The sequence below is a fragment of the Saccostrea echinata genome, unplaced genomic scaffold (genome assembly GCF_033153115.1).
Source record: "Saccostrea echinata isolate AGI-Se365-2 ecotype Australia unplaced genomic scaffold, CSIRO_AGI_Sech_v1 ptg000054l, whole genome shotgun sequence".
NCBI lineage: Eukaryota > Metazoa > Mollusca > Bivalvia > Ostreida > Ostreidae > Saccostrea > Saccostrea echinata.
This window is the reverse complement of record NW_026889803.1, coordinates 57,848,376-57,868,546: the sequence shown is the minus strand read 5'-3', so window position 1 is coordinate 57,868,546 and position 20,171 is coordinate 57,848,376. Positions and strand designations below refer to the sequence as shown.

The window sequence follows — 20,171 nt, the reverse complement described above, 5'->3', positions numbered from 1 at the left end:
AATATTGCCTTTTTCTGCATACCTCCTTGTTTTATTACAATATGCGTCAGTCCTTCAATCACCTTGGTTATTTAAGGTAGTACAAAACTTCCATTAAATCTATTTAAACCTATTTCTTAAAAATTAGATGAGAAAAAAAGAATATCTCTATACTGTCAATAATCAATGATTTTTGTAAGAAAAATAATGAGCTGTGACATGTTTTCGTCTTATTTTCTTAAATAATCAGAGACATCTATATATTGGTCATTTGGGAGCTTATATTTTAGAATGTGTTTATGCTTTCTTAATGGGATATAAAAGTCTGTTATTAAATGCAGTGTAACTTTTGATCCATAAATGATAGAGGGCTGATATTTGGATGGATATATATATATATATATATATATATATATATATATATATATATATATATATATATATATATATATATATATATATATATATAAGGAATCTCCATTCTTCATGTACAATAAAGGTCAAGGTCATATTAAAAAGTCAAAGGTCAAATATTGTGACGTCATTTACTGAATCTTTCAATTTTTTTGTCATTGAAGTTTTTTAATCGCCATAATATCGGAAACCATCGGTTCAATTTTCCGTATTTTGACACATTTAAATCTGTGATCCATTTCAATCAGTCTGTTTTTTTTTTTTTTTTTTTTTTTTTTTTTTTTTTTTTTTAATAAAAATTGAATCATGCAGTTTCTCTCAAGAGAACTTAAGGTGTAGCATATTTACATGTGAATTTTCAATTCCGGAGCTACGTATTTCCTAGTTTTACATATTTTACTCAAATTTACCAGTATCAAATATATTTCACTTAATTTTAGTAACAAAAAGGTTGCCTTTATAAAAAGCATCACACAAGTTTGCAATAGATCAATTGTCAAAAAAAAAAAAAAAAAAAAAAAAAATCAAAATTTTTAGATAAGGCACATGCTCAATTCGAATGTCTGATTTTACAATCTTCTTACAGGATAGGCTATATTCCAAACTATATGGGCAAAACTGTGCGGTTGAATTTCTTTCATATTACATATAAAGAGAGATTTTGTATCCTAGAACAAAATAACAAAATATCAAAGTTTCAAAAAAAATGAATTTGAGGAAAATTTTGGCTTATCTATTGTGTACTACCTTAAAGAGGTTCGTTCCTGAGCTTTTGAGCAGATTTTTGTCTTGACCTCTATTTCAACAATTTTGCATAATGTTTTAGTTCTTACAATAAATGTGGATTCTACAATGCTAATTTAACTATATTCAGTTAAACTCCATGAATAAATTTCATATCAAACGCATTAAGTGAGGAACTATATTTTATGGGTTTTTTTGCTTGTCAAGAATTTTTCTGGATAGGGAAGGGATTTTAAGTTTTTATCTTGATAAGAAATTTTTGGGTTGGAAATTCTTTTTGACTGGGGTGGACACCCCCCCCCCCCCCGGAAAATATTCCTGGATCCGCGCCTGTATTCAAACACATAACCTTCCGATCACGCAGCGAGCGCTCTACCGACAGAGCTTTCGTGACGGTCTTAACTTCACTGAATGTAAAAATATTACCTAAATATACTACAGAGGGGACACTCAACTCTGTATACTCAATACATTAATAAATAGAAAACGACTCCTTTTTGTATAAAATTTAAACATCCGGTGATGTAAATATATTTGAGGTGTTTTTCCGAGCTTGCCGGAAGGGCCAGAGAAGATGCCAACTGGATATTAACTTGTTTATCATTAATGTTAATGGAAATATCTGTATGTAAAAACTATCTTGGTAAAAGAGCATGATACAATGTATACGAAATGCTATTCTGTAAATAAAAAATAAATGACAACAAAACCAACTAATGGCAGTGTTATTTCTAAAGAAATATAGGATAGTGTAGTGTAGGGTATTAATTTGAAGATGTTGCACATCCTTTTAACATTATACAAAATATAAAGAAGAACAAACGCCTGTTTTGGTGCAGAATGTGAAACGAACTAGTCTCCAAGAGTGTTTGTTACTATGTGCGCATTATCTCAGACTTCGAAACTTATTCTCCAACTATTTAATATGCAATTGCTATTCGTACGTCTCAATGTGAAAGTTGAATCAGCGCCATCACGTTGTTTAGAATTTATAAGGAAACTACAACGCCGATACCCTATTTCGCGGATTCAACGATACACGATAGCGAGAACTATACGCAATTTCACGGATAATACCCGATTTCGAGTATTCTTAAAGAACAAGATTGCTTTTGATTTGGATTCAACAGGAATCTGGGCGCACTTGAAAAGTGAAAATTTCATTGATGCGACAGATGAAATTTTAGCTTTCTTTTGATGAATCAGGTTTTTATGATAAAGAGGAAAGTATTTTTCCGATATTGTTATTATTGGCTAAAATGTGCGGTGATATATGGTAAGATGAGTCATTTGGTACAGAATGTTACATTTTCAGTCTTTTTTTTTTTTAATTTGCTGTCTCTGGGTTATCGTTCCACGATTTAAAAACTTTATTTGTATGTATTTAATTTCAAAGAAACGAGTAAACATTTTTTTAAACAGTCTTGTCATTTGTCAGTAGAATTTTATTCACTGAATTTCAAAATAAAGTTAAATTTTGATTTGCTGCACTGAGAAGAAAAGCAATTCTGTCGACCCACTGAAATTTAATACATTTGCAATTATCTAAACCCTAGCTTTCGTAAAGTCTGGCCAGCTGCATGTGGGTACCCTACCAAATCGTCTTCTTGACTTGTGTATTTAAACTATGAATGATTCGTACTCATGATTCCTGCTGATTACTCTCCAAATATACAAATATACGCCCATCTTCTTTCTGTGTAAATGAACAAAATTATCTTAAATCTAAACTCAACTCAGAAATAGAAGGGTGTTTTTTTTTTTAATCCGGTTAAAGTATTTTTTTAACGTTTTATCAAACACAAATGACATAATAAGGCCACTTGCCATTCAATTTGATCTGAAAGATCTCTTAGGTAAATGAGCATTGATGAACTCAGAGTACAAAGTAAACGTCGCAAGAGACAAGATAAATCATTAAAGAACGGCAAAAGGACGAAAACATTGAAAAAGAATGCATGTTTATGGAAAGGATTGCAGACATACAGTAAAGATGGAAACTGGATACAGGGACTCTGGGTTGAAAATGAACGAAAGGAAGTATGAAAGAGGAGATGAGATATATTCCAGCTCTGAGAATTACTTTCCACGGAGTTATTTGCCTACCGGATATTTTTCTCGTAGCCGTCCGCCTGCTGAAAATATTCCACCAAGCTATTCATCCTATGGATATTTACCACATAGTCTCCATTCTGCAGGACTTGATAATCCTCCAAAGGACATGGAAATGACACCCAGAGACCGAGGTTTACCGCCCCAGAGTGTGCTCTACATAGTAGGTGATATTAATGGGAATGGGAATAACTCATTTCTAGCTAATGGACAGCAACAAAATCAAATTTACCATGATCAACAGCAAACAGATAATGACGAGGAACCACCAAAGCCAAGAAAGGTATGGTGGTACACTGTCTGTCGCGTAGTTTCAGCCATTTTGATTATCCTTAATGTCACATCCGACTGGCTACAGTACGCAGACATGGAAGACCCTATCGAAAACACTAAAAATGCACTCGGAATCACGGTAAATAATTGTACAAATTCTCAAGAACTCGTTTCAGGGGATGTGGCGAATCAGTTTTTAGCTCACCTGAGCTGAAAGCTCAAGTGAGCTTTTCTGATCACATTTTGTCCGGCGTCCGTCTGTCCGTCTGTCTGTCCGTCTGTCTGTCTTTAAACTTTTCACATTTTCGACTTCTTCTCAAGAACCACTGGGCCAATTTCAACCAAACTTGCCACAAAGTATCCTTGGGTAAAGGGGATTCAAGTTTGTACAAATGAAGGGCCACGCCCTCTTTCAAGGGGAGATAATTAGGAATTACTGAAAAAATAATTGCATCATTTAAAAATCTTCTTCTCAAGAACCATAGGGTCAGGAAAGATGAAACTCATGTGGAAGCATCCTCAGGTAGTGTACATTCAAATTTGTTCAAATCATGACCCCCGGGGGTAGGGCGGGGCCACAATGGAGGATCAAAGTTTTACATAGAAATATATAGGAAAAATCTTTAAAAATCTTCTTCTCAAGAACAGCAAAGCCATGATGAGTCATATTTACATGGAAGCATCCTCAGGTAGTGTAGATTCAAATTTGTTAAAACCATGACCCCCGGGGGTAGGGCGGGGCCACAATGGAGGATCAAAGTTTTACATAGAAATATATAGGAAAAATCTTTAAAAATCTTCTTCTCAAGAACAGCAAAGCCATGATGAGTCATATTTATATGAAGCATCCTCAGGTAGTGTAGATTCAAGTTTGTTCAAACCGTGACCCCCGGGGGTAGGGCGGGGCCACAATGGAGGATCAAAGTTCTACATAGAAATATAAAGGAAAATATCTTCTTCTGAAGAACTGCAAACCATGATTAGTCATTTTGATATGGAAGCATCCTCAGGTAGTGTAGATTCAATTTTGTTCAAATGATGACCCGCAGGGGTAGGGTGGGGCCACAATGGGGAATGGAAAGTTTAACATAAGAACATAAAGAAGAAATATTTCTTCTCAAGAACAGAAAAGCTATGTTTAGTCTTATTGATATGGAAGCATCCTCAGGTAGTGTAGATTCAAGTTTGTTCAAATGATGACCCCTGGGATAGGGAGGAGCCACAATGGGGGATCAAATTTTTACAAAGGAATATATGGGAATTTTTTTTTAAATCTTCTCAAGTACAACAAAGCCATTTGTTACATTGACATGGAAGCATCGTCAGGTAGTTTAAAATTCAAGCCCCCCCCCTCCCCCGGTCTTTTCAATACTGAACTAATTTGTGCTTTTGCCTAGCCAATGTGCTCAGGTGAGCGATGTGGCCCATGGGCCTCTTGTTATATTTTACAATTGCTGGAACAGTCATTGCCTTTCTTCAGGTGGTCAATATTGTTTACCAGATTGTTCAGAATCACCGCTTAGATCCTATCGTAGCAATTCCAGATCATCTGGATGAACGAACAGAGGTATTTCTGGTGACAACATTTATTGAAATTCCACAAAATTTTCTACTTTTTCGATACGAAAAAACTATATGTTTGGAATGCGGAGTAAAATGGGATTCGAATATCAAACGATTCGTTAATGGACTAGTAGCTTGGTTAAGCAGCATATGGCGCTACATAACAAATGTGAAAGTATCTTCAGATAAAAAGAAAAACGGTGGCTGTTGCAAAAATCCTTGTCAGAAGTGTGCGGATTGCTGCGGAAACTGTATTAAAAAGTTCTGCACTGGTTTGCTGAAATGCCTTTGCCCTTGTTGCTGTTGTTGCTTTGAGTAAGTAGATAGTTATTGCAATGTTGAAAAAAAAGGTTAAAGTGTCTTCCTATGGTTTGAAATGTTGAAACTTTTTCAAACATGTCCTTTTGTCATCTCAAGATAAAGCACTATAGTATGTCACTGCTTGTTCTTTTTAATTTAGTTGCAAGACATTTTTTCCTTGCTGCTGTTGCTCGATCATTTGTAAAAAAGGAAGCTGTTATACGGAATGCTGCTGTAATGGGGATTGTTGTAAAGGCAACTCCAACGAGCCGTCTATCCTGGCCAACCTAGCGGCCCTACCCACGACCCTCTACACGTTCTTGTACATTGCAAGGGTGATGAAACCTTTCTGCAGCTTATCGGGAATTTACCAGTACTACAAAATTGCACCAATTTTTATAAACGAAGTCATAATCAGTTGGTTTTGGGACAAGATTTTCTGAGTAACAGAAATCTTCTTTTAAATTAGTTCTAGTAGTTTTGTTTTTATCAAACTGAGTACTGTGTATATTCTAAATTGATTTGGACATAGTTAATCAGAATAAAACATAAATGGATAATGCTTTTGTATTCTTCGTATGAAAAATTGACGTGCACGTCAACTTGAAATACATCATTTTGGTGATTGTCCTTCTATGCTCTTTCAAGCTAAACTTGCTATAGGAGGGATTTCCCTGACTCCCGTGACCACGATATTTGAAATGTGATCTTGAATGAAAATGAATAATAAAATTTACTTGGTATTGAACAACAACATACTGAAGTCTGAATTATTCGTATGTTTGTTTGTTTAACGTTCCTTCGAGAATTTTTCACTCATATTGAGACGCCACCTGCCGGTGGAGGGCTGCAGAAGACCTGTTCTCGGCACTTACGACCTTTGAGTAGTGTGGGATGTTTTTTTGTGCCAGCTATTGTTGTTACACTGGATCTCGGTTTATACGGTCTCATCCGAAAGACCATTTCCGCATCCCACAGTGAGATTCAAACCCACAACATAAGGTTAACTCCTTACTTCGCGACTGTACTTCAAACGCTCCTACCACTGAGCCATGCTGGCGACGAAGTCTGATTTATTTCAGGCAAGAGTTCAAATGATCCTGCCAATACAATATGTCTTCTCCATATATAGAAATTTAATACTAGGACTTTTGACTAAAGTACTAGTATATGTAGAAAGAATATAATGGTTTTTCCAAAACAACGTCAGTTTGATCATATCATTTTTTTCTTGCGTACATCTCATTTAGTTTGTTTATACAAGTAGTTTTTGTGCATTTAAATACATTAGTTTTCAATGATTTATTCAAGAAAAGTGTGTTAAAAGATAGCAGTTTAGAAGTTCTTGGAAGTGAGACTTCACTTTAAAAGTCCGTTTAGGGAAATTATACCGGTATAATGCACTTGTTTTGCGATGAAAAATTGAAGTCTCCAAGATCTCTGAATGATCTCTCAAGCAGATGTTGATCTCCTGTAAAACTCTGATGCAGTCTCCAGTAAGCCTGTCTGTTCTCTGCGATCTCTAAATGATCTCTCGGACATCTTCACCTTTAGACATCAAAATCTCTGAGATCATTGTAGAACCAAAAGATCATTAATTGATCTTTCTGTGCTCTATTGGCGATCCTTGGGCGTTCTTTAAAAGATTGCTTACTTTAAGGATCGAAGGAGAGATTTTTTTTCGGTAGTCAAAACTTTGGAGATTGTGAAAACTTCAGGGATATCTCAGGTCATGGCGATGACTGAGTGACCATTTAAAGATTTAAAAATCATTGAAAGATCTGGCCAATTTTTCAACGCTCGGCAATTTCTCAACGGTCGCCATCTATGTAAAAGGGGTTTAGACATTTGTTTCACATGACCAAAAAGACAGAATATTGCTTAATTTATATGTGTCTCCTTGAAATATTACAAAATGCATCCGTCTTCAGTTACCTAGGGTATTTAATCAAACCACAAGTGGTCTTGCTCAAACATTCACAATCTTGCAGTGTAAATATATATTACATAAGTAATATGTTCAATAAGCCATTCCTATTCAAATTCATTGCAAAGACGAAATTTAGTAAGGTGTTTATGCAAAAACCTATGGTATCACAAACCAAATAGGTTTATTTTAAGCCAGGCAAATATGTATTGTTGAAATTCTATCTGCAAAGACAAATATGTTTGTCTTAATTGGTAATATGTTTTTAGAGGGCTATAAAAAGGCTTTGCAGAAATATAATTCTTTTTTTATTTGATTACTTAAGCCTAATTTTGGAAGCTCATCCTAAATTGTTTTCAAGGCCATTTATTTTTAATCACTTTGTAAAGATTAATTGTAAAAAATATGGAAAGTAAAAGTATTAAAGCAATATGAGCTGCATTTTGAAAAAATTATTTTGCTGTTTAAACGTGTTTTTTATGAGAAATCTGTGTGTAACAAATCTTTAACGATCAATTAGACTGAAATAAAGTGTTAAATTGTTTCAGAAGAAAAATTTCTGTACAATGGAATATATAGTATTTTATAAGAAATTGATATTGTACAGGACGACAATAATGTAATTTTGCTTCAATCAAAGCTTAAAATAAGTTCTTCCATCGGAAATATAAGAAATAAAAGTTTATAAAGTTTTTTTAATCTGTCATTGAAATAGTTAATAATCTGAATTATATATTTATTAGACATTTTATATTGTTTGTAATACATTTGTCTTAATAACAATAATTAAAAGCAGATAGATGATTAACAAACAGCTCCTTGGAAAACAAAAAGCATATGTAAATATGAAGAAAACGAACAGTAATACAGTGATCAAGATCAAGGTCCATTGAAACATAATAGATTTGGAGTAGAGCAAACAAGGACCTCTAACAATTCAGAGATGGGAGCATATGCCATGGAGGAGTAAGCATCCCCTGTCGAGCGGTCACACCCGCCGTAAAGTCAACCTACCGTAAAAATTTACGAAGCCGCAGATCTCGACCTGCGTCTGTTCTGGAGATAAGTCGAGCAAAGGCGCCCCAGATATTCTAGATTCTTTCCTGAGATCCATGAAGCTAACGGGGAAATCTGTTTGGAGACGGACGGGATAGCAAATCCCTTTGCTGATTTCTATGAAAATTTCTATAGAAACAGTGAAAACAATAACTTTAACAATAAGTTGAAAGATATAGTAAATTCAGAATACATGCGCATTTAGGCAGAGTGGGGAAATCCCGATTACTCTATTTTCATTTAACATGCTGATGTCATTGCCGCCATATCCTCTCCCTAGCATAGGAAAGCGTCGGGTGTCGACTACATTACTAACAATCACATTCTTAATTTCGTCAACTCCATAATTGATTGTCTCAGCAAACTACAACGCTGTAATTAATATTGGTTGCGTCCCCTTACAGTGGAAATTCGGTTTAAACTCTCCCATATATATATATATATATATAAAGGGTGATCCAAGCCTAATCACTCATGCAACAGCTACCGTCCGGTGACCTTGATATAAATATAACTTAATCGGAACGATCAACGAATGCTTGCATATCAATATTATTATTTATGGCCCTGCTGTTTTTCCAATATTTTCCTAGATAAAACTTTGATCCCTGATTGTTGTTCCTCTCCACTCCTGGGGTTCCTGATTGAAACAATCATAATTGTGTATTAAATTGGTAACATATTAATGTATAACAAATCAGTACTCTTTTGTAGTGTCTCAAACCTAGACGTAACTTTTCACCGCCTAAATTTGGCTGAAATATTGCCGACTCGGCGTTAAACAAAATCAATCTTTTGTAGTGGAGAATGCTAAGTAGTTTTTTCCTTTAAACATAATCAGTCACGGTAGCCTAGTGGTAAAGCGCTCGCTTCGTGAGCGGGAGGTACCGGGTTCGGTTCTCGTTCCTGATGCTGCGTCAGACATTAGAAGTAAACATAGGTAGTTACTGTGCCTTCGCCAAGAAGTGGTATTTCGAATGAGACCTTAAAAACCGTGGTCCCCTGTCATTGTAGGCATGACACGATAAAGAACCCTCACTGCACAATGGCCCTCAGTGCCAAATATAGTTCAAAATTAAGCCCTTTACAGGCATTCGGTGACGTCTCTATATGAGTGAAAAATTCTCGAATTGAACGTTAAAGAACATAAAATCAATCAATCCTTTAAACATGTATTACCATGTAAAAATTGATTCCCTTAGTATTTTTCCATCCTATCCCAGGGGCCATGATTTGAAAACAGTTGTATTTACACTATGTAAGGATGCTTTGACATAAGTTTCAAGTATTTTGGGCCAGCGACTCTTTAAAAATATATAACTTTCTCTATTATCCCCACCATGAAGGCTTATATTATGTAGCTCTTCATTTCAAGAAATTGAATCCTATTTATATTAAGAGGAATGCTTTGTGGTCGAAATTTGCCCGGTGTATTTTTTAGTAGAAGTTGATTATCCGAAAAGTTTACTCACAACAAACAGCAGACAGACACAGACAGAAGACATACCCTTTTCGATCAAAAAGCTGATCTGAGCCTTTATATATATATATATATATATATATATATATATATATATATATATATATATATATATATATATATATATATATATATATATATATAAAAGGAATGACTGTCTAGTTAGTAGAGTATTCCAGGGACATCAACGATAGTTGGCGAAGCCCGTTATGCATCAATCATCCCACGTTTCCAACTATCGTTGATGTCCCTGGCATACTCTACTACCTAGACAGTGATTCCTTATATTTCCATTCCATTGTGAAATAAAATTGTAAATTTAGATTTTAAAAATGTAGACTAATAGATTTGAATTACACGAGGCCTCACATGTCATTTTCAATAGTCCCCGCCCACTGGCGTCAAACACAAAGACAACCGCACGAGAATTACATGCATATTAGGCCTTCTTAGCACCTGAACTTACGCTTGGCGAAATTTGCATTCCAGTAGAATGATCAAGAAATCAACTCTCCTAACTTTCAAAGAGTTATCACAGAGAAAACAAATACAAATGGAAATATATATATATATATATATATATATATATATATATATATATATATATATATATATATATATATATATATATATATATATATATATATACCCCTTTTTCTGTACATCATATTCATGTACTTAATATTCAATGTGAAATAGAAGGTAATAAGAAAGCATGAACAATGCTTTTGATATGCTAGTAGTGCTTAAAATATCAAATCTATATCCTCCTTTCCTATCCACTAAGTTGACAAAAACAGAAATCGCCGATAAGGGTCTCTCTGTTTATCAAGAGTCTCATGAAGAGCTCTTCAAAGAAACTTGGCTTTAGACTTAGCCTTCCCCAAAGGTGATAGTATCACTCCAGCTAAAATCTTCCAGGTGGGGGAAGTAGTATTCTAGAGTAAACATTTCACCTGGTGTATTTTAGGAGGAAAGTATTGCTCTAAAGTCAGAAATCCCCATGCGTGGGCTCACCATAGCACCAAACTTCCGGGGGGGGGGGGGGGAGTCACTATAGGGAGAAGTTTCCCTCTACAACACCGGTCGTCAGTGGATGCTTACTCCTCCATGCCACATTATGTTTCCCTGGGTCCGTGTTTGCTCTGCTCACAATTTGTACTGTTAGCTTGGACTTTGATTACTGTTCGTTATCTTCACATTTCATAATGATATAGGAAAAATAATAATTAATATTTATATTAATAATAATATAACAATATTTTGTATACAAGAAAATAGATAAACCAAATCCCAAGCATTGTTGTTCTCTTGTACAGGTTTATACTCTGCATGTGTTTGAATGAATTTTAGCAGAGGTAAGGTAAAGAGGGCGAAAAATTCGGTTAAGTAGAAATTCCATACAACAACGTTATTGGAGGGAAAAAATTATTGGATTCGACATACCCATCCCTTTTTAATACCTACATAAGGAACCTTTAATAAGCAAGATAATAAAATTAATGAAGATGAACTGTGCATCATATGATAAACAAATACTGTATACTTTTTCCAAAATGACAAACATGAAGGATTGGCAAAATATGTGCTAAATATTTAACACATGAAATGATGATGAAACACAAGCACGTGTATCTGGTGAATTTAATCATGTGTGATTTATGATTGTAGGAAATTCATGCCAAAAAACTTTCAGAGATTAAAACAATAAATCTGTGATGTATATAAAACATAAAACAGATTAAAGATTAAATAATCTTTAAAAGGCTAATAATATTCTAGCAGAATCTGTACAGTATACAAACACCTCGATAAATGTGAAAAAGTGAAGATAAAGATCTGTGATCAATCTCATACATCCAGTAAGAATACGAATCGTGAATAGGGCAAAAACACGGTCCCTTGGAAACACTAGATTTGGGATCAGGTGATTGAAGGTGTTAAGCATCCTTTGTCGACTGAGCCCTATGTATTTATCAAGTAACGGAGTTATCCGTGGTCAAATTTGACATAAAAATAATGACTTAACAATTGATATGAAACATGTCAGACAAAATACAACCCATACAACGATAGGTTGTAGTTGCAAACAAGATCATAATCACGACCATCGAATAAAAGAAACTGGCGGAAAAGAAAAGAAAAACTTACGTAGTTTAGTGTAAAATTACATGTATATGAAAAAGAAGAAACATTAAATTTAATTTGAAAAGCGAACATTTGGGATATAAAAAAAATGAACGTCAGACATGATAATGTCATATTTATACAAAGTAATATTCTTCACTCTAATTTGGTATTGCCACTAAAGAAATTTCATTTAAACTGTAATTTTTCTTTTACATGGTATACAAATAATGCTAATGTGATGTTTCCAAGGGTCCATGGTTTTGCACTGTTCTTGCTCTTACAAAAAAATACTATATGTAAACTATAGTAATAGTAAACTTTGACACTGTAAAACCTATACATGTAGTTAACGAGTAGTGATAACTTTGACACTTTGATTTACTATAGTGATAACTTTGATTTACTATAGTGATCACTATGACACTATAGTGATATCTATGAAAACTTTTAATACTATAGTGATCACTATGACACTGTAGTGATATCTATGAAAACTTTTAATACTATAGTGATCACTATGAAAACTTTGATTTACTATGGTGATAACTTTGAAAACTTTGATTTACCATAATGATCACTATATATGACACTTTAATGATAACTTTGAAAACTTACTTTATTATATTTAACTATAGTTTACTTTAGCATATTCTTGTCAGGGGGATTTGTATTGTTTATAGGATTTAGTACAATTGATCACTGTGAACTCCTTGATGTAGAATAACACATGTTAAATACAATAATGGAACAATGAATACTTATGTAGGATGAGAAACTATTGTCAAGCACAAATAATGAGACTTAAAACTCTCATGGGTGCAAAAAGAAAATTCTTAATGATCTTGGTGGTCAGGGATGAATAAGATTACGGATATCTTTTCATCATGATGGGTTCAAATATAATTGATGATCTGTATTGAACTTTAATTTCACGTTCCCGCAAAAAGTTTCTGATGGCAGCAACACCTTTTTCTTCAACAAGAAATGAACAATCTTTGCCAGACCATATCATATGATTTATTTGTAGATCTTTTATTTCACTAACGCCCTCATGCACACATTGCTCGTAGTGACAACTCGTACAAACCACTAGTATGTCTTTCAGTGTTTCTGACATAGCAACGAATCCTGATTTGGCTAATTCAGCTGCTAACTCTTTATTCTGAATTTTGGTTAGACTATATGTTTCTCTTTCTATTATTGACGAAAGAGCCGGGGGGAGGTACGGATTCCTTGATGAAGTGTCATATTCAGAAACTGGATATTTTTGGTAAGGTATTGACAGTCGGTATTCCATCTGCTGTGATGTGCAATCATTACAGACTCGGAATCATCTTCAAACCTCCCAAATAAACTTTGATTACAGCAATGGCAAGTGATCGTATCTGAGACGCCTGAGTAGATAAATCCTGCTTTTGCAAGGATGTTACTTTGTTCACTTTCAAAAGGAGATGTATCAAATGTTTTAATTCTCTTATCCAAAGAATTGAACTCGATTGTGCGTTTCTGAAAATTACCCAAATACAAATTTCGAGCTAGGTTATTAGCCAAGTTAAGCAAATCATATCCTGTGTGTCCCTGAAAATCAACATTATATGTCATTCTATCATATTCTGTTTTGTAAAAATCATAGTTCAAGGAGTGTTCAAAAAATTTTACAATCTTTTTGAGATTTTCAACACAATATTTAAGCAGTTTATCTTCTCCTTCCTTTGTTAAATTAATAATGATGTTTTTAATTTTTACTTCTTTATTTAAGGCTTCAATTTCAATGAGAGCCTCTTCACTCTTCGACATAATATTCACAAACATTTCCCATTCTATAACGAGACTTTGTGAATTTATCTTTATACCACAACCTCCACGAAGAATTTTAGCTGTTTTTCTGCTTCCAAATTGACCAGTGTAATATACTATCCCAGATTCTATCAACAGTTTTTGAAATTGTTTTTCTTTTTCCATACTAGAATCATTTTTTATTTCCTCCATAATACAATTAAAATGATATTTAAGTTTCTTATCTGACTCACCACCACTCCAAGATGAATTTTCAATATCCAGAACGTTCATTAATTTTGGCCACCAGTGGTTTCTTTCATCTGAGGCAACAAGAGGTTCATAACTGATCAAACACTGGGGGATTTCACAATCATCAAGTAGAACTGGAATCATTGGTACTGGCTTCTCTCGTTTTTGACGTAAAATATACATCGCTGCGTTATCCACTAAATTAAGAAAGACTTCCGATTTTGTTGACTCATGAGAGAGAATGAAAGCTATGACGACTGCCTGTTTTACCACTAAACCAATATTATCGAAGAAAGATAAATGTGATTTAAAATCAAAATAAGTACACCCACAAATATATCTCTGAGATTCAATTTGCTCTATGATATCCCTTATCCATTCACAATCCCTCTCAGATGAACCATGAAAAAAAAATATGTGATATCGTTTTCCATAAGGTAAAAATTTCCATGAGGCGGTCGCCATTTTGTGAAATGCATACAATCAATTATCTCGTAGGTGGCTAGATCAACAATGTTCACAGTAAACAAAGCCAGACCAGATAACAGCTCTTATGACAAAAATAAAAATTAGAAGGAAAAGAAAAATTATCAATCTACAGTCATCAAGGGTATTCCGAAGCATTCTTTACATTTGGGCTGTAAAAGATATAGTTAAAAGTGTGAAATTGGTTCTTTGGTATTAAATGAAAGTGGGTCTTTTGAGTAAACAAGACATACATATTTAGACCACCTTTAAAGTGTTTTGTGGGTCACTTCCCATTTTATTTTATTTCATTAGGTAAACGGGTAAAAACGGTCAGATAACATTTTAATAAACAAATTAGTTGGTGCTATTTACCCACTATCTCCAAAAAACTTTGTGCTTATTCTTATTTATTCTAAAGTTTTATAACCTCTGCATGCACTCTGTAGAAACTGGCAGGGGTGGATCATATAAGAAAGAGCATTCAAAGAATTATTACCAACAAAATAATGGTTATGTACCAGCTGACACGTCGCCCAGTGTAAAATAGGTGTCAATCTGTTGAGGCTATTAAGGGCACAAACCAGCAAAACGTACATTCAAAATGCATCATATATACAGTCAGCAGATGACCAGCGCTTTACTTAAAGCAAAATTTGTTCACAAAAGACGCCAAGAGAAGAAGGCAAGTCTTGCTGTGGCCTTAAAAATTGACATATAGATATGTCGACAATGTTTTACGAATCAACAATAGTTTTTTTTATTTATATACCGCCTCGATATATCCCAGTGATCTCGAAATATCAGACACCACAGACACCACAGATTGTGCAACATCTGTTTTTAAGAGGTTTTACTAACTTAAGACGTTAACAGCCAACTAAATATTAAACTTTATAACAAACGTGAGGGTTCAAACTTTTCTATCGTGAACTTTCTTGTTTATGCAGTAATAATTCATTATCACCTGTATTTGGGATTATGGGGCTTTCAAAAATCTCTTTTTGATTTTGTATTAAATATATAATCATTCAAAAAAACTTTATATCACTATGCGGCGCCATTTCAATGCAAAACGAACAAACTTGAAAGTATGATGCATGTTCTGTACGTGTTATTGATATTATTCCCTAAAAGAAGAAGGTTCCTTCCCCACTTTCTCTGATTGAAATTGATCTAACTCTTGTTTAATTTCCCAGAAAAATTCCTTCAAATGATCGGGAACAACATTGGCATCCTCGACAGTGTGAAGGTTATAGAAAGGCTCTCTGTTTTTGATCACATTTTCAACAGGTGATGTTGTCCCTACAGCAGTATTCCTGTACACAGTTTAAGAGTTACTGGACTGGACAAATTTATCAATCTTAACATCACCTACTTTTTAGGATCTACAAGAGATCTTGCAACCAAGGCCTTACCGGATTTCCTAAACTTTTTCACTGACTTCAATTACTAGAGGTTCCAAATATCTTGTATCAGCTGGAAGTAATAACTGACCTGGTCAACCCACGTCTTGGGGATATAGAACAGTTTCCTTTAAACTCACACACAAACATCCTATGTGCCCTTTCAATAACTGTTTCTCCAATTTAACATCTTGGTTGATGTCACATTTACCAAGCATTTGTTCTGCTCAAAAAAAAACTCTAAACCAAGGTTACCTTCCGCACTTCTGTCGGCAACCATAACCTCAAAGTCAAATTCACGGACTTATATGCATATTACATTTCCCCTTTACCTGTAGCAAAGCTCCATCTGCTAGAATGATGGATATGCTGATAACCATGACAACCGGAATAAGTTCCTTTCTATCTTCCTTGGTAATTTTTTAAATAATATTCTGAGAAATAGTTGTCAAAGTAGCTCCCGCGTCAAGCAAACAATTATATGGTACCTTATTCACAATTGCATTTACAAATAGACCAGCCTGTATATGGATCCTAGTTTGTAGCTCCTTTAGCACCCTTGGCTTGTTTATTGATCCTTTTACATTGTGGTACATGATCGCGAACTGCAATCTTCTGTACCTGGGTCTTACCTTGGTCACCAGCCATCAAAACAGTTCTTCATTTGGTGCCCCCGTTTTCCACAGTTATGACACATGAGTGTAAAACTTCTTGTAGTGAGAATATTTTGTTGCGAGTTACTAATGGCAGTTGCCGTTGATGATCCCCTGGCAAATCCAACATCTTGTCTCCATTGACGCTAAGAGATACGGGTCTCGATTGTTGAATTCGAAATCGCATGTTAAACGCAGTAAGAACGTTTATAAACTGACCTTTTGCTATTTTTTCAGTCACCTCACAAGGTGCTGTAGGGTATGGGGTACCATCAAACGTAGCTGGTTTCATCACACTTTACATAGAACACAGTCCTGAACAATGTAAACTGGTACCCAGTACCTTTCGTCATCAAACAGAACGCGGCATCTGATACACAGTAACCAAATATACAAGACACGGTACCCTGGACAAAGTTCTTTCTACTATATACAGTGTCCTCATTTATAAGCAGTACCTTCACTGTACTTGGTCTTTTATTTACTAGCCTACTACATATAAATACCGATTTTAGAAAGAACAAGAATTTTCTACACAAATATAATGATTAATTTAATAAAAATTAAATTGTATTATATACCCCATCACATGACCGACTGTCACCAAAATGAAACCTGTAAACCTACTGGGTTCTACAACGGACAAGAGTTCTTTTATATATTTTTTCTCTCTTATTCTGAGTTAAAATTGATTGAAACAAAAAATTAGGCCGTGGTTCTTGAGCAAGAAAACTGCACTGTGTTCCTCGAACATTCAGAGTACCTATTGTTTTGTGAAGCACCAGGTTCCACCCAGTATCTCACCACAATTTCTCTAGAATGCTCTCTTTACATCAGTGCTTTACTTCCATCCTTTGCTCCCTAGCTATGGTAATTTTCAATAAAAGGGGTTTTTTGTTATAACCTCTCGTCTTCCACAACTTCTTTCTTCTCCTCTTCTGATTTAGTCGGAAAGGTCTGGTAGCTGCCAGCTATACATTTGGCACAGTTTACTACCAAAAGGATGATTAGCTCTTCGGACGAATCTATCATTCAAATATCCCCTCAGATCCAGACTTTGTAGGCATGACTAATACGCTACCCATTACAAAATATAGCCGGTACATGAAATGATATTCTGCAAATATAAATATCATCTAAAGGTTATGCTGTTTAAAAACAAATATAAGTTGATATATTTATGGTTTTTGGTCATAGTTTGAACTATTTAATCACAAATAGTTGATATATTTTGTTATGAATTTGTTTCTATACAAAATATCTGATATGAAAAACAAGTCTTTCGGGTCGCTTTTTGTTGACTTGTATGTTGATGTAATATCTACAAATGAATCCTGATTTTGCATTGATATGGAATCATTATAAACCCTAGACTTTGGGTATTTTGCCGTTTGTAGTGAAGGCTATTTATTTAAGGATATTGTAAATACTTTTAACATTGAACAAAATATATTACTCGGCCTATACCCGATTTCATAGATACAACGATACCCAATATCGGGAACTATTCTCAATTTTACAGCTATAACCCGATTTTCGAGCATTCTCTCCAACCTGTTATAAGAAGGAGGGAGTTTTTGATTTGGATTCGGCAGGCAAGGGCGTAACTAGGCTCAAATTTTCAGTGAAGCAAGGGATCTGGGACCACCCGAGTCCCAAGAGGGTCAAGGGTAGTGTCTTGATGGAGGTTCTCAGGGGGAGGGGGTCCCGAAACCTGGGTTTTAGTAAACTAAAGACAATCTTTGAAAGTTTTCATGTTTTGAATTACTTTTTACATGCTTTCTAAACAATAATGAAACACCTGGTGGGATGACAGATTTACAGAAATTGAAACAAAAGTTGAACAGTTGTTGCAGGCCTTGTTGATTTTATAGTGTAGAGGTGTGGACCTATGTAGACATCATTTCGGCATCTATAAACTTACATGGGGAGCGCCTATGGTTGAAAGCATTAATTTGGGACAAAGATGCACATTATTAATTAAATTTCAAAGTTAAACTTTTTCTCATTTTCAGAAAACCCTTGCCCATTGGAAGTGAAAATTTCATTGACGCGACATATGATATCTTAGCATTCTGTTGTAAATCTGATTATTCTTATAAAGGGGGAAATATTTTCCCAGTATTTTGTTTTTCTTGGCTAAATTATGCCTTGAAAAATGGCTAGATGAGCCAGTCATTTGGTACAAAATGTAACATTTTAAGCTTTTTAGCTTACCTGAGCTGAAAGCTCAAGTGAGCTTTTCTGATCACCCGTTGTCCGTCGTCCGTCCGTCTGTAAACTTTTCACATTTTCAACTTCTTTTCAAGAACCACTGGGCCAAATTTAACCAAGCTTGGTACAAAGCATCCTTGGGTAAAGGGGGGTTTAAAATGATGGGCCAAGCCCCCTTACAAGGGGAGATAATCTAGAAAAGACAAAAATAAGTGGGGTCATTAAAAAATCTTCTTCTCCAGAAAAGCTAAAACTTATGTGGAAGCATCCTGGGGTAATGTAGATTCTAAATTGTTCAAATCATGACCCCTGGGGGTAGGGCGGGGCCACAATAAGTACTACAAGGGGGGTGGATCAGGTGAAAAAACAGCAATGCCAAAGTTACTCAGGTGAGCGTTGTGGCCCATGGGCCTCTTGTTTTATTTGCTGTCTCTGGGTTATCATTATTTATGTATATTTTAACTCATAGAAATGAGCAAACATTTGTTTAAAAAAATTATAGAAAGAGACAAGACCCAAGACAATAAAAAACCCTCCCCCCGCCAAGAAAAAGTTCTGCTAAATTGTCAGTTTAAAACCGAATTATTCTGTGTAGCCACGAAAGCTGTGGTTTCTTTATGACAGTGGGGAATTGATAAGTTTTGGTCGATCCTCCTTCGGGCGTTTATTTTTTTAAACAAACAATCTAATCGTTTGTCAGTTTGATTTAATATTCACTGAATTTTGAAATAAACTTTTGTTTTTATTCTGCAGCACCGAGATCAAAAGCAATTCTTCCGACCAACTAAAATTTAATACATTTGCATTAATTATACCTATTATCAGATACACGTAGCTGTTTATAGATTTTTTAAAATGTTATATGTTTTCGAAACGGTTAAGATAAGCAGACTTAATTATTACCTCTTTTTATAAGTTATTTCATTGTAATATAAAATTTTCCTATCTATCTAGTTTTTGTTAAGTCTGTCCAGCTTTGATCAGCCGACCAAACTGTCTGCTTGACTTGGACATTTAAACAATGAATGATTCCTGCAGATTACAAACCAAATACGCACAAATTTTAGTATAAATGAACAAAATTATCTAAAATCTATACTCAACTTAGCAACAGAAGGGTGCTTTTTATATACCTTTCAAGTAGATTTTTGTTTACATTTAACAACCGTTTTATCAAACAAAAAACATAAAGAAGCCATAAGCCGTTCAATCTGATCTGAAAGATATCTTTGGTAAACGTCCTTGGCAATTGCCTCCCAGAGATCGAGGCTTAGCTTCAACGCGTGTGTGTGCTATAGAGGATATTGATGAGAACGAGAATAACTCTACTCTTCCGTATGGACAACGACTGAACCAGATCTGCCATAATCAGGAACAAGGAGATAATAATGAGAAATCACCAAAGCCAAGAAATATATGCTGGTATA

General features: G+C 34.7%; 2 protein-coding genes across 2 annotated transcripts; one reads left to right on the top strand and one right to left on the bottom strand.

Annotated features, from left to right (window-relative positions):
- The first annotated feature begins 3,130 nt into the window (after positions 1-3,130).
- On the top strand, positions 3,131-5,828 carry LOC133205046 (uncharacterized). Its single transcript, XM_061340789.1, has 3 exons — positions 3,131-3,714; positions 4,966-5,400; positions 5,546-5,828. The coding sequence occupies exons 1-3, from the start codon at positions 3,131-3,133 to the stop codon at positions 5,826-5,828; spliced, it is 1,302 nt and encodes a 433-aa protein (XP_061196773.1).
- A 7,015-nt stretch (positions 5,829-12,843) lies between these two features.
- On the bottom strand, positions 12,844-14,471 carry LOC133205638 (uncharacterized). The gene has a single exon (XM_061341477.1). It carries the CDS (start codon positions 14,469-14,471, stop codon positions 13,176-13,178), a length of 1,296 nt encoding a protein of 431 aa, XP_061197461.1. The 3' UTR covers positions 12,844-13,175.
- Positions 14,472-20,171: the final 5,700 nt, after the last annotated feature.